This window comes from Manacus candei, unplaced genomic scaffold (assembly GCF_025592945.1).
Source record: "Manacus candei isolate 608988 ecotype Guabito, Panama unplaced genomic scaffold, ASM2559294v1 h1tg000037l, whole genome shotgun sequence".
In the NCBI taxonomy this organism is placed as follows: domain Eukaryota; kingdom Metazoa; phylum Chordata; class Aves; order Passeriformes; family Pipridae; genus Manacus; species Manacus candei.
The window spans coordinates 2,324,342-2,340,110 of NW_026138085.1; the positions used below are offsets into that span (position 1 = coordinate 2,324,342).

General features: G+C 54.7%; 1 protein-coding gene across 1 annotated transcript; it reads right to left on the reverse strand.

Annotated features, from left to right (window-relative positions):
* Window positions 1–2,095: 2,095 nt before the first annotated feature.
* On the reverse strand, window positions 2,096–13,352 carry LOC127473994 (protocadherin alpha-2-like). The gene is given in 4 exon segments (XM_051794281.1): window positions 2,096–2,121; window positions 3,306–3,335; window positions 3,338–4,745; window positions 12,064–13,352. Coding segments are annotated over 4 exon segments (2,499 nt in total). The 5' UTR covers window positions 13,099–13,352.
* Between the last annotated feature and the right edge of the window lie 2,417 nt (window positions 13,353–15,769).

Sequence of the window (15,769 nt, forward strand, 5' to 3'; positions counted from 1 at the left end):
GACCCTTCAAAACAAGACTGAAAAAGCACAGGCCAACCACAGCTCCCAACCACTTCTCATACACTTCTGTGAACAGCTTTTCTTCCTGACCCATGTCCCACCTGCACAGCCAAACAAACCCACCAAGGTGACACCAGGGCATTGCCACTGAGAACATCTGCTGCAGGCCCAACACAGCTACTCCAAGAAATACATTACTGTCAGTGCTCAATCCATCCTTGCTTCCACCTGCTCACCCTGTGCCAGGCAACAGCAGGAAAGGAATGAGAGCAGGTAGTGCTGCTCCAAACCTACAGGCATTTCAATCCAGGTGACATGCAGTCCATCCAACACAAAGAGACCAAAGCTGAACAGGAACCAAGGTACACCTGTCTCTCACACAGAGCCTCTTCAGTTATCAGTGACTTACCTGCAGCATCACTGGTTCATTCTTCACAGAAAGAAACTCCAGCACAAGGAGTATTGATTTTCAGGGACATTGTCCTTAAATGCTACCAGCGATGGCCATTTACAAACAAGACCAAGACCTCAGACATGACTGAGGCAATGGCCTGAGAAGAAGGGCTGAATGATACACACTTCAAAAACCTGTAGTTTAGCCAACAACATTCATATCAAAGACAAACAATTAAAGGGATGAATAACTACAGAGGCAATAGTAACACAGAGGACAGAGCATCAGGATATGAAGAACTACTCAAGGTCCTGAGAGGGTTCCAGGACAGAAGCCTGATGTGACTGCCCTTTACTCAAGGTTTTCCACTGGTATTCTCTATCCAGTGCCATGGGAAATGGCAACTCCACAGCTAATCTGACATTAGCCATTTCCTCCCCAATTACACAGACCAAGTTCTACACAGCATCTCCATTTCCCTCAGGCAACACTCTTCCCCACCCAAACTCACCCTCCCCATCACACAGGCCCAGGTTCTACTTAGTGCCACATGCAGAATCACTGCCAAAATATCAAACATTGCTCAACATGCCTCATCTGTAACCCCCCCTCTGCAGGTGATCCAGGCCTTTCACATCCTCACCTTCCCTCCAGAGCAACACAAACAACCCATGGAGTTCTGCAAGGCCACACAGCATTTGGCAAGCTCTTCCCAGCTGCGTGGACTTCACCACAAATCCTTTGCTCCTTTTCAGCAATCTCACATGGAAACACATCAGAGCTGTGTGGTAGAGTTCATAAAGGTTCTGGGATTAGAGCTGTGACAGCTCTGACCCCAGTCCACACACAATTAGATCAGCAAGAGAACCACAGTAAATGCCAAAGCACAGGAGCCCTCAAAAGGTCATCTGAGGGGGAGAATTTGGACCACATGAAGCCAGAGCTGGGCTGCACTGCAGGGCTTGGCCTGCAGATACAAAAATGAGCCCTGTGTGACAACAGGACACACCATCTCTACTGAGGCCACCTCTGCAGTGCACAAGTAGGGCAAGTTGAGCACATACAGATTACACCCACCTCATCACAGGTACGTACAAATCCCACCCGAGGAGGAGCAAGAAACCATCACAACAACATCAGCAGTTGTGCAAGCAGCTATGGATACCCATCATTACACAGGGACAGCAAGTTTAAGTGTTCCCCTCCCACAATACCTTTTCCAAAACAAGTGGTGCATCAGACAACATTCAGCACTCTGCATCTCACCCCCTCTGACCAGCACAAGGCCTACATCAGGCAGGCAGCAGCACAAGAGATTGTCTCTGATAGGAGATCTTCAGAACCTCAAAGGACATTGTCAGAATGTAAGCAACACACACTGGTCAGGAAGGCTGTCACCTCCAGACTACTCTAGGCCCTGGGACTGGATCTTCTAAAAGAACACTCCACGCTCATATTGCCTCATGTTTTCCTCTAGGCATCCTTCCCCTCCCTCTCCAAGATGTGTTCTCAAGACAAACACCTCATCTCCCATTTCTGTCTTACAACATGGCCCATGCTCTTCCCAAGGATTTCCAGTTCTCCCACATGAGATCACTCCTCTTCCCAATGCTCAGGATCACCTTTCACATCTGGAAATGGTCAGGCCCTGCTCAGTACTACAGGCCACAGTTTTCTTACCCACCTCAACACACATTCAACTCACTCCTCCCCAGCAATAACAGCACCTTCAAAACACACAGATGGTGTCACATGCACAGGGCACAGCAGACCCTCTGCAGCTGACCTGTCATGTTTGGGATTCCTTCAGCGCTCTCAGGTGGAAAGGTGGCAGACCTGGGAGCAATACTCTTCCCAAAGCTGATGTCATGACAGCTCTACATGGCAATGCCATTGATGTCATGCTCTGAGAGAAAAACTGAAACGTTGGTGAGAGCACCAGTGTAACACATGATGCTGACTATGTAAAAGCATGCTATCTGACATTTGGCAGTAAGTTCTTTTTCTCTGGTTTCAGGGAATTTGAATATGTTAGTCTGTTCATTGCACAAAAGAAAATTTCCACGGCTTTTAAATGATGTGGCTGTTAACACAAATTTGAAAGAAAATAAAAAAACAGAGAGTGCACAAGACATTACTTCCCAGGAACACATGCCCACAACAAGCACAACAGTGGCAAGAAGAAAAGAAAAACAAAATTTCCATTTCTAACATACCTGCCTGAATACTTTATACTGAACTAAGGCTTTATACTTGCAAAAAGATCATACAAACAGGAAAATGTTACTCACACCTCCCCCTCTTTCCTAAGCAGTCTGGTGGTAGAACGAAAATGGAGAACTTCTGTCCTTGAAGCCCTAATGGTCACCTTGCTCCAAATCAATTTGTGAGCAGAATCAAAGAGGAGGAAGGCAGGTTTCCATAAGACACCAGACTAAAACCAACATGGTCATCAAAAGCAACAAGGCAGCACAAAGTCCCTGGGGAACTGCAAACATCTCAACCTGTAGCTCTTCCCCTCCTTCACCAAGCTCGGGTGGAAATACTATACATCAGCGAGCAAGAGAGTTGCCTCAAATCTGACACCTCGGGGCAACTCTCACGCAATGGGTAAAACACAGGCAATTTTATTCTAGGGCAGAAAAACTCCCACCGTGAGCAGCAAATCTCACCTGTGGACCATAATTGTTTTAGAGTCCCGCAGGACATTTATTTCAGCATCACCTCAGGAAGAGAGAAGGGGCTAGGGGGAGGACGTGGCAGGCGAGGCAAAGGTTCCACTGACATCTTTAATCACCTGCAAAGCACCCACAGCCCTGCGACTGCAGGAGCTGAGCCCGGCTCCGAGCACTGCCGGCCCAGGGGGCGGGAGAGAAAAAAAGGGCAGAGAAGGGGAGGAAGGGCCACTGACCGTGTCGAGGAGAGAGGGAGGCTCCGGCTGCGTGTCCTTGGCCGCGGCGCCGGGCGGCGGCGGGAAGTTGGGGCTGAAAACCATCAGGTCGCTCTTGGCCGCGCCGTCCGCCACGCACAGGCTCCGGCTGTGGCGCTGCGAGTACGACCAGCTGCCCACTTCGCTGGCGCACACCAGCGTCGTGGGCCCGGGCCCCGACAGCACGGCCGCCCGCGGCGCCCAGCGCGACGCCCCGTACAGCACCACGGCCAGCAGGAACAGGCTCGACACGCCGCAGATCGCCACCACCAGCCACACGTTCGTCGCCGCCGCCGCCGACGCCGGCCCAGAGCCGCTCTCGCCGCCCGACAACGAGCGCGCCAGCAGCGACGACGAGCCCGCCGCCGCCGCCAGCGCCGCCTCGCCGCCCTCCACCAGCGACACGCTCAGCGTCGCCGTGGCCGAGCGCGCCGGCTCGCCGTGGTCCCGCACCACGATCACCAGCCTCTGCCGCGGCCCGTCCGCCTCCTCCAGCGCCCGCGCCGTGCTCACCTCGCCGCTGTACAGCCCCACGCGGAACAAGGCGCTCTTGCCCCGCGGCTCCCACAGCTCGTAGCGCAGCCACGCGTTGTAGCCCGAGTCCGCGTCCACCGCCCGGATCTTCGCCACCACCTGACCCGACGGCGAACCCCACGACGCCCACGCCCACAGCGTCCCCGCCTCCCCCGACACCGACCCGGCCTCCGCCCCGCCGCCCGCCGCCGACAGCAGCGCCGGCGCGTTGTCGTTCTCGTCCACCACGAACACCTGCACCGTCGCGTTGCCGCACAGCGACGGCTCCCCCGCGTCCACCGCACGCACCTCGAACTGCAGCACCTGCACCTCCTCGTAGTCCAGCGCCCGCAGCGCCCGCAACACACCGCTCTCCGCCTCCACCGACACGTAGCTCGACGCCGCAACACCCCCCACCGACCCCGACACCCCCGACCCCCACGACCCCGACCCCCCGCCCAACGCGCCCTCCCACAACGAGTAGCTCACGCGCCCGTTGCCCGCCTCGTCCGGGTCCCGCGCCCACAGCCGCGCCAGCTCCGCGCCCGCCAAGTTGTTCTCCCGCGCCAGCACCGTGTACACCGCCTGCGCGAACGACGGCGCGTTGTCGTTCACGTCCGACACCGGCACACGCAGCCCAACGCGGCCGCCCAGCGACGGAGAACCGCCGTCCTCCGCACGCACCTCCACCTCGTACTCCGACACCCGCTCCCGGTCCAGCCACTCCCGCAGCACCAGCGAGTACGACCCCGACAACGTCGCCTCCAGAACGAACGGACCCGACGGCCACACCCAGCACCGCACACGACCGTTCGACCCCGAGTCCCGGTCCCACACGCTCAGCAGGGCCACCACCGTCCCCAGCGACGCGTCCTCGGACACCGGCACCGACAGCGACGTCACCCGCACCTCTGGCGCGTTGTCGTTCACGTCAAGCACCTCTAACACCACCTTACAGTGGCCCGACAGCGGGGGCGTCCCTTGGTCTCTCGCTTCTATACGGAAATCAAATACATTGACTTCTTCGAAGTCCAAGGCTCCCGTGAGGTGAATCTCCCCCGTCTTCGGATTGATGGAAATCACATCTTTGCTACTGGATGGGAAAAAGTTAGTCACGGTGTAGCTCAGCTCACTATTGCTTCCCACATCGGGATCCGTGGCGTCCACCCGCGCCACCAGCGTCCCCACTGCAGCGCTTTCCGGCAGCTGCACTTTATACACCGACTGGTTACACTGCGGCGCGTTGTCGTTCGCATCCAGCACCGAGATCACCAGTTCCACCGTGCCCGTCAGAGACGGCCGGCCCCCGTCACTCGCCGTCAGCAACAACCGGTGCACAGGCATCGTCTCACGGTCCAGAGGTTTCCTTAAAACAAGTTCAGGTTCAATGTTTCGCTCATTCGATTTCTGTAAATCCAAAGAGAAATGCTCGCTGGGACTCAGTGTGTAGGAGAGCTGAGCGTTCGCTCCGATATCCGCATCCGACGCGCCCTCCAGCGGGAAACGAGAACCCACCAGCGACGATTCCGGGATGCTGATGTTTTTTCGGGCGGCGGGGAAGATGGGGGCATTGTCATTAATGTCGGTGACCTCCAGCTCCACGTGGAAGACGCGCAGCGGCCGCTCCACCAGCACCTCCAGCCGCAGCGCGCACGGCGCGCTCTTGCCGCACAGCTCCTCCCGGTCCAGCCGCGAGCTCACCACCAGCGCCCCGCTCGCCCCGCTCACCTCCACGCTCGCCCGACGGCCCCCAGGCACCAGCCGCAGCCGCCGCGCCTCCGCCTCGCCCGCCTCCAGACCCACGTCCTGCGCCACACGGCCCACCACCGTCCCGGCCTTGGCTTCCTCCGGCACCGAGTACCGCACCTGCCCCGAGCACAGCGCCCACGCCGCCTGCACCGCCACCACCCGCAACACCGCACCCCACACACACTCGCCCATCGCCGCCGCACACGCCGAGGCCTTACGACCCCGCACGGGCCCCGCACGGCTCCCAACGCCGCCCGCACGCACCGCCTCCGCTGCCCGGCCCCAGCCGCCCCCCCGCGCTCACAGCCGGGCTCTCCGCCGCACCCACAACGAGCCGCCCACACGCCCTTCCTCAGCCTGCAGCGACACCGTGCGCTGCTCCGCCGCCTCACACGCTCCACACAGCGCCAGCGCCGGCATCTCTGCCTTCTCTTCTTACCGATCTTCTCTTCTTATTATTTGTCTTCCTTCCCTTTATTTCTCTTCCGGTTTTAAGAGGTTTTTCCCCCCTTCCTTTCCTACTGTTTTCTTTATACTATTTTCTCAGTTTTTTGTTCTTTCTCCTTTTCATTGTTGCTCTGCCGTGCCGTATTCTTTGAGCCGTTTTCCCTTCTCTTTTCAACCCTCTCTCTTCTTTATCCCCCCTGCCAGCTCCCCAGCCGCCTCCGGCGCCGCGGCGGAGGCCATCCAAGTCGGAGCCATCCGCGCTAATTCCCGGGCAGCAGCACCAGAGAGCGGTGCTCTAACCGAGGCAGAGGCTGCTGGGGACCAACTTCGCTCAGCGTTCAGAGATAAGGTCGGTTTCAGATGCTCATCTACTTTATCCGGTTTTCTTTTCTTCCATTCTCTTCTTCCTTCCTTCGTTCCTTCGTTCCTTCCTTCCCTCCTTTGTTCCATACTGGATTGCTTTTTTTTTTCTGTAATCTCTTTCCTTTATCTGTCCTTTTCTTCTTCATTTTCTTCTGCTGTTAACTCTCTTCCTTCTCTTCTTTACTTATCTTTCAATGGATAATTTGCCTATATCTTCTTTCCTCCTACCTGTTTTTACCTGTCCTATATTTTTCACCTCTTCTTCTAGTTCCTTTCTTGTCTCTTACATCCTTTTTTTCTTACCAAAATTCTTTTCAAATAACTATTCCATACTCACAGTGGACATATCCTTCCTGAACATCTCTCATTCCTCTTCCTTGCAATGATTCCTTCCTTTGATTGTTTTTCCCTCCTCCTTTCTCTTTTTTTCCTTTTTCTTCTCCCTTACTCTCTTTCCCTGTTTCTTTCTTGCCTCGCTGGGCCATTTCCTTTCTTCCCCTTCCCTTCTGATTCCATCTTTATATATTCCAACCATTTTTCTCCCTTAAGGAAATTCTTTAAAAACAGCTACACCACTGTCCCAACAAAGCACAGACATGACCCTTTCACAAAAGCTCTCACTCCTCTCCCTTTCCTCCTCCCACCCATCTGGACAGGGAATTACCTTTCTGCTCACCTTCCATCCCTGCACCTACAACTGCCCCTCCCTTCAGGATGAAAGCCAAACATTGAGCCTTCAGTCATCAGGCAGCTCAAGGACTCAGCAATAACACAGCAAGGCAGGCAGATGGCAAAGAACAGCTCTGCCACATCAGAAAAGAGTCCACCCACTTGGACATCTGAGAAAAACAGGTTCCCAGGAGTAAAAACCCAAGGAAGTCTCTCCTTTGGGACCTGAAAACACATCCCAGCTAAGCACAATGACCCTTCAAAACAAGACTGAAAAAGCACAGGCCAACCACAGCTCCCAACCACTTCTCATAGACGTCTGTGAACACCTTTTCTTCCTGACCCATGTCCCACCTGCACAGCCAAACAAACCCACCAAGGTGACACCAGGGCATTGCCACTGAGAACATCTGCTGCAGGCCCAACACAGCTACTCCAAGAAATACATTACTGTCAGTGCTCGATCCATCCTTGCTTCCACCTGCTCACCCTGTGCCAGGCAACAGCAGGAAAGGAATGAGAGCAGGTAATGCTGCTCCAAACCTACAGGCATTTCAATCCAGGTGACATGCAGTCCATCCAACACAAAGAGACCAAACCTGAACAGGAACCAAGGTACACCTGTCTCTCACACAGAGCCTCTTCAGTTATCAGTGACTTACCTGCAGCATCACTGGTTCATTCTTCACAGAAAGAAACTCCAGCACAAGGAGTATTGATTTTCAGGGACATTGTCCTTAAATGCTACCAGCGATGGCCATTTACAAACAAGACCAAGACCTCAGACATGACTGAGGCAATGGCCTGAGAAGAATGGTTGAATGATACACACTTCAAAAACCTGCAGTTTGGCCAACAACATTCATATCAAAGACAAACAATTAAAGGGATGAATAACTACAGAGGCAATAGTAACACAGAGGACAGAGCACCAGGATATGAAGAACTACTCAAGGTCCTGAGAGGGTGCCAGGACAGAAGCCTGATGTGACTGCCCTTTACTCAAGGTTTTCCACTGGTATTCTCTATCCAGTGCCATGGGAAATGGCAGCTCCACAGTTAATCTGACATTAGCCATTTCCTCACCAATAACACCGTGTTCTACACAGCATCTCCATTTCCCTCAGGCAACACTCTTCCCCACCCAAACTCACCCTCCTCATCACACAGGCCCAGGTTCTACTTAGTCCCACATGCAGAATCACTGCCAAAATATCAAACATTGCTCAACATGCCTCATCTGTAACCCCCCCTCTGCAGGTGATCCAGGCCTTTCACATCCTCACCTTCCCTCCAGAGCAACACAAACAACCCATGGAGTTCTGCAAGGCCACACAGCATTTGGCAAGCTCTTCCCAGCTGCGTGGACTTCACCACAAATCCTTTGCTCCTTTTCAGCAATCTCACATGGAAACACATCAGAGCTGTGTCTTAGAGTTCAGAAAGATTCTGGGATTAGAGCTGTGACAGCTCTGACCCCAGTCCACACACATTTAGATCACCAAGAGAACCACAGCAAATGCCAAAGCACAGGAGCCCTCAAAAGGTCATCTGAGGGGGAGAATTTGGACCACATGAAGCCAGAGCTGGGCTGCACTGCAGGGCTTGGCCTGCAGATACAAGAATGAGCCCTGTGTGACAACAGGACACGCCATCTCTACTGAGGCCACCTCTGCAGTGCACAAGTAGGGTAAGTTGAGCACATACAGATTACACCCACCTCATCACAGGTACTTACAAATCCCACCCGAGGAGGAGCAAGAAACCATCACAACAACATCAGCAGTTGTGCAAGCAGCTATGGATACCCATCATTACACAAGGACAGCAACTTTAAGCATTCCCCTCCCACAATACCTTTTCCAAAACAAGTGGTGCATCAGACAACACTCAGCACTCTGCATCTCACCCCCTCTGACCAACACAAGGCCTACATCAGGCAGGCAGCAGCACAAGAGATTGTCTCTGATAGGAGATCTTCAGAACCTCAAAGGACACTGTCACAATGTAAGCATCACACACTGGTCAGGAAGGCTGTCACCTCCAGACTACTCTAGGCCCTGGGACTGGATCTTCTAAAAGAACACTCCATGCTCATATTGCCTCATGTTTTCCTCTAGGCATCCTTCCCCTCCCTCTCCAAGATGTGTTCTCAAGACAAACACCTCATCTCCCATTTCTGTCTTACAACATGGCCCATGCGCTTCCCAAGGATTTCCAGTTCTCCCACACAAGAACACTCCTCTTCCCAATGCTCAAGATCACCTTTCACATCAGGAAATGGTCAGGCCCTGCTCAGTACTACAGGCCACAGTTTTCTTACCCACCTCAACACATTCAACTCACTCCTCCCCAGCAATACCAGCACCTTCAAAACACACAGGTGCTGTCACAGGCACAGGGCACAGCAGACCCTCTGCAGCTGACCTGTCACGTTTGGGATTCCTTCAGCTCTCTCAGGTGGAAAGGTGGCAGACCTGGGAGCAATACTCTTCCCAAAGCTGATGTCATGACAGCTCTACATGGCAATGCCATTGATGTCATGCTCTGAGAGAAAAACTGAAACGTTGGTGAGAGCACCAGTGTAACACATGATGCTGACTATGTAAAAGCATGCTATCTGACATTTGGCAGTAAGTTCTTTTTCTCTGGTTTCAGGGAATTTGAATATGTTAGTCTGTTCATTGCACAAAAGAAAATTTCCACGGCTTTTAAATGATGTGGCTGTTAACACAAATTTGAAAGAAAATAAAAAAACAGAGAATGCACAAGACATTACTTCCCAGGAACACATGCCCACAACAAGCACAACAGTGGCAAGAAGAAAAGAAAAACAAAATTTCCATTTCTAACATACCTGCCTGAATACTTTATACTGAACTAAGGTTTTATACTTGCAAAAAGATCATACAAACAGGAAAATGTTACTCACACCTCCCCCTCTTTCCTAAGCAGTCTGGTGGTAGAACGAAAATGGAGAAATTCTGTCCTTGAAGTCCTAATGGTCACCTTGCTTCACATCAATTTGTGAGCAAAATCAAAGAGGAGGAAGGCAGGTTTCCATAAGACACCAGACTAATATCAACACAATTGGCAGTCCGCAAAAGCAATAAGGCAGCACAAAGTCCCTGGGGAACTGCAAACATCTCAACCTGTAGCTCTTCCCCTCCTTCACCAAGCTCGGGTGGAAATACTATACACTAGCAAGCAAGAGAGTTGCCTAAAATCTGACACCTCGGGGCAACTCTCACGCAATGGGTAAAACACAGGCAATTTTATTCTAGGGCAGAAAAACTCCCACCGTGAGCAGCAAATCTCACCTGAGGACCATAATTGTTTTAGAGTCCCGCAGGACATTTATTTCAGCATCACCTCAGGAAGAGAGAAGGGGCTAGGGGGAGGACGTGGCAGGCGAGGCAAAGGTTCCACTGACATCTTTAATCACCTGCAAAGCACCCACAGCCCTGCGACTGCAGGAGCTGAGCCCGGCTCCGAGCACTGCCGGCCCAGGGGGCGGGAGAGAAAAAAAGGGCAGAGAAGGGGAGGAAGGGCCACTGACCGTGTCGAGGAGAGAGGGAGGCTCCGGCTGCGTGTCCTTGGCCGCGGCGCCGGGCGGCGGCGGGAAGTTGGGGCTGAAAACCATCAGGTCGCTCTTGGCCGCGCCGTCCGCCACGCACAGGCTCCGGCTGTGGCGCTGCGAGTACGACCAGCTGCCCACTTCGCTGGCGCACACCAGCGTCGTGGGCCCGGGCCCCGACAGCACGGCCGCCCGCGGCGCCCAGCGCGACGCCCCGTACAGCACCACGGCCAGCAGGAACAGGCTCGACACGCCGCAGATCGCCACCACCAGCCACACGTTCGTCGCCGCCGACGCCGACGCCGGCCCAGAGCCGCTCTCGCCGCCCGACAACGAGCGCGCCAGCAGCGACGACGAGCCCGCCGCCGCCGCCAGCGCCGCCTCGCCGCCCTCCACCAGCGACACGCTCAGCGTCGCCGTGGCCGAGCGCGCCGGCTCGCCGTGGTCCCGCACCACGATCACCAGCCTCTGCCGCGGCCCGTCCGCCTCCTCCAGCGCCCGCGCCGTGCTCACCTCGCCGCTGTACAGCCCCACGCGGAACAAGGCGCTCTTGCCCCGCGGCTCCCACAGCTCGTAGCGCAGCCACGCGTTGTAGCCCGAGTCCGCGTCCACCGCCCGGATCTTCGCCACCACCTGACCCGACGGCGAACCCCACGACGCCCACGCCCACAGCGTCCCCGCCTCCCCCGACACCGACCCGGCCTCCGCCCCGCCGCCCGCCGCCGACAGCAGCGCCGGCGCGTTGTCGTTCTCGTCCACCACGAACACCTGCACCGTCGCGTTGCCGCACAGCGACGGCTCCCCCGCGTCCACCGCACGCACCTCGAACTGCAGCACCTGCACCTCCTCGTAGTCCAGCGCCCGCAGCGCCCGCAACACACCGCTCTCCGCCTCCACCGACACGTAGCTCGACGCCGCAACACCCCCCACCGACCCCGACACCCCCGACCCCCACGACCCCGACCCCCCGCCCAACGCGCCCTCCCACAACGAGTAGCTCACGCGCCCGTTGCCCGCCTCGTCCGGGTCCCGCGCCCACAGCCGCGCCAGCTCCGCGCCCGCCAAGTTGTTCTCCCGCGCCAGCACCGTGTACACCGCCTGCGAGAACGACGGCGCGTTGTCGTTCACGTCCGACACCGGCACACGCAGCCCAACGCGGCCGCCCAGCGACGGAGAACCGCCGTCCTCCGCACGCACCTCCACCTCGTACTCCGACACCCGCTCCCGGTCCAGCCACTCCCGCAGCACCAGCGAGTACGACCCCGACAACGTCGCCTCCAGAACGAACGGACCCGACGGCCACACCCAGCACCGCACACGACCGTTCGACCCCGAGTCCCGGTCCCGCACGCTCAGCAGGGCCACCACCGTCCCCAGCGACGCGTCCTCGGACACCGGCACCGACAGCGACGTCACCCGCACCTCCGGCGCGTTGTCGTTCACGTCCAGCACCTCCAGCACCACCTTGCAGTAACCCGACAGCGGGGGTGTCCCTTTGTCTTTCGCTTTAATGTTTAGGTCATATGTGGTAACAGTCTCAAAGTCCAGGGTTCCCATCAGTCTGATTTCTCCACTATTTGTATCAATGCTGAAAATGTCTGAGGCAGAAGCAGGAACAACAGTACCAATTTCGTAAGTCACTTCTCCATATATTCCCAAATCCGGATCCGTGGCGTTCACCCGCGTCACCAATATTCCCACTATGGCGTCCTCGGGCAAAACTACGTTATACACCGACTGGTTGAACTGCGGCGCGTTGTCATTCACATCAAGCACTGAGATCTCCAGTTCCATCGTCCCTGTCAGAGACGGCCGGCCCCCGTCACTCGCCGTCAGCAACAACCGGTGAACCGGAATCGTCTCGCGGTCCAGTGCTTTCATGAGTACCAGGAACAGGGACTTACTGCGCGAACTACTATTTTCTTCCTCTATTCTAAAATACTCACTGGGGCTGAGTGTGTAGGAGAGCTGAGCGTTCGCTCCGATATCCGCATCAGACGCGCCCTCCAGCGGGAAACGAGACCCAGGGAGAGTAGTAAATTCCGGGATGCTGATGTTTTTTCGGGCGGCGGGGAAGATGGGGGCATTGTCATTAATGTCGGTGACCTCCAGCTCCACGTGGAAGACGCGCAGCGGCCGCTCCACCAGCACCTCCAGCCGCAGCGCGCACGGCGCGCTCTTGCCGCACAGCTCCTCCCGGTCCAGCCGCGAGCTCACCACCAGCGCCCCGCTCGCCCCGCTCACCTCCACGCTCGCCCGACGGCCCCCAGGCACCAGCCGCAGCCGCCGCGCCTCCGCCTCGCCCGCCTCCAGACCCACGTCCTGCGCCACACGGCCCACCACCGTCCCGGCCTTGGCTTCCTCCGGCACCGAGTACCGCACCTGCCCCGAGCACAGCGCCCACGCCGCCTGCACCGCCACCACCCGCAACACCGCACCCCACACACACTCGCCCATCGCCGCCGCACACGCCGAGGCCTTACGACCCCGCACGGGCCCCGCACGGCTCCCAACGCCGCCCGCACGCACCGCCTCCGCTGCCCGGCCCCAGCCGCCCCCCCGCGCTCACAGCCGGGCTCTCCGCCGCACCCACAACGAGCCGCCCACACGCCCTTCCTCAGCCTGCAGCGACACCGTGCGCTGCTCCGCCGCCTCACACGCTCCACACAGCGCCCAAGCCTCCGCATCTCCTCTGCCGGCTCTTCCTACCGAGCTTCGTCTCCCCTTCCTTTTCCGTATTGATGCGATGTGTTTCCATATATTCCTCTCCTTCTTTATTACTCTTTCTCCATCTGTTTTTTTCTTTCGTCTTTCCGGTCTGTATTTTTAATGTTTCCTTTTTTTCCTCTTTTCTCCTATTTCCTTCTCTTTTTACTCTGTTCTCTTTCCTCTGTCTTTTTCTTCTTTCTTCTCTTTCGTTTCCTGCTTCTCTACCCTCTCTCTTGCTTCCTTGCCCTGCCGTGTCCGATCCTTTTCTCCCCTTGCCGTTCGCTTCCCATGCCTCTCCCTTTTTTATCTCTGCCACCAAGTTACCGGTGATCTCTGTCGCTGTGGTCGAGACAATCACTGTCGGAGCCATCGCCTCTAATTACAGGGCATCATCGCCGGTGCGGGGGACAGTAACCAGTGGGGACATCATAGGAGATGAAATCCCCTCAGCTTTAGAAGAGAATGTCGGTGCACCCCGGTAATCTAAATATTCCTCCTTTTCTTTTCTTCTCTTTGTCACCTTCCTTCCCTAATTGCTTTTTTTCATTCCTTTTTCCCCCCTCTTTTTCTTCCCCCTTCTCTCCTCCCACCTCTCTGTGGACAGAGATATCATCGTAGTATGCTAGTAAACTCATTCAATGTTTCATCCTTCATCTTTTTCTCTCAGCTGATTTTTCAGTCTTTCACTGCTTTATTTTCTTTCCCCTTTTTACTCCTTCTCCTTTTTGTTCTTCTCCTGTCCTTCCCTAACCATCTCTTCTTCCCTCATTGCTTATTCTCTGTCTCTTTTAACACAGAATTTTCTACATGACTACATCACTCTCACCATGGGGTGTGGACACGTCCTTACACAAAACCTCTTCTTCCTCTCCCTCATCAATTTTCATCAAGGCTTGCACAGGGTTCCTGACTACTGGGGATACTGAGGTCCTTGACTCCAGACAGCATGTAGAGGAAATGTTAGTGCATGCTGGCAATCTCCTCTATCATCCCTTCTTTCCTTTCTTTTTAAAATCTCTTTCTTCCTTGCTTGCTTTTCACTTACAGAGGTTCCTTCTTCCCTCCTCCTTTCTCTTCCTTTCTTTTCCTTCTCTTCCTTCCATGCCTTTTACTTTCGTGCCTCACACTTCCCTCCATCTCTTCTGCACCTATACTTCTTTTTTTCCCCTTTACCAAAGTGTTTTCCAAACAAAATGTTTTCTAAGTGTTTACATCATCCTCTTCATGCAGCAGAGACCTGCCCCTTGACAAGAGCTCTCATGGGGGCCTTACCTGCCTCCTCATGAGGAACAACATTCCTGCTTTCCTCCAGAAAATGCAAAGCAAACAGACTGTCAGCACACCTCCTCTTCCCTTCCCTCCCCATCGGGAAGAAGGCCACACTCCTCAGCCTCCAGTGCCCTCACAGACCCAGCAAATAACACAGAAAGGCAATAATATGGCCAAGAACAGCTGTACTACACTGTGAAGAATACACTGCCCTTGGAATCAGAAGACCAAGCCCCAGGTACTTCAACATCTGTGCAAAAAGGCTCCAATGAGCCCAACAAACCCCATGGAATTCTCTCACTCAGCAACTCAAACCCAGCCCAGCCCAGCACCCCAATCTGCTGTGAACGCTGAAGAAGCACAGCACAACCACCCCTCCTGAGAACTCTTCATATACCCCGATGAAGAGCCAGAATTCCTGCCTCATTTTCCATCTGCTTCATGAAGGACAAGCTCTTGCTTCTCCTTCCAGGCAGACAAGCTCTGCCAGAACAATACAGCAAGAACTTCCACACTCAGGGGCATTAGTTCCTGAGGAACTCAGTACTATGATCAATCCAGCAAAACACATGAATGCAAAACAACAGCATTTTCACACAGAACATCCTCTCCACTCCCAACCCATCTACCTTCAGACATGCAGTAGAGTTTCTCCTCCATCTATCCTTGCTGCCAATCGCTCAAACCATGATGGAAGCAGCAAGAAAGAAATAAGAACAGGCAGTGGTGCTTTGCTGGTCCAACCTAGGAATTCTAAAATATTTCAAGGTGGAAGGGACCCATCCAGTCCAGCTGCCCATCCAGGCACTTTGGCTCCATCCTAGATGAAGATACCACGAGTAAACAAGAACAAAAGTACAGCTGTCTCTCAGACTCCTCTTCTTTAGCCAGAAGGGACTTACCTGTAGCATCACTGTTTGCTTCTTCAGAAAAGAAATATTTTCAGAGGAGGGAAACTGGTTTTAAGGGACATTTTTCCCTAACACTCTCAGAGACTACTGGGAAGATGGATAGAAAACAACTATGTACATTCTACAAAAGCCTTGAAATCACTGGAGAAAGCACAGTGCTCCCTTAGGCACTTCTATCCCGGGGTAGCAGGAGGGACACTGGAAAGCTAAGGAAGGACATTGTCTCAATGTCAAACTCA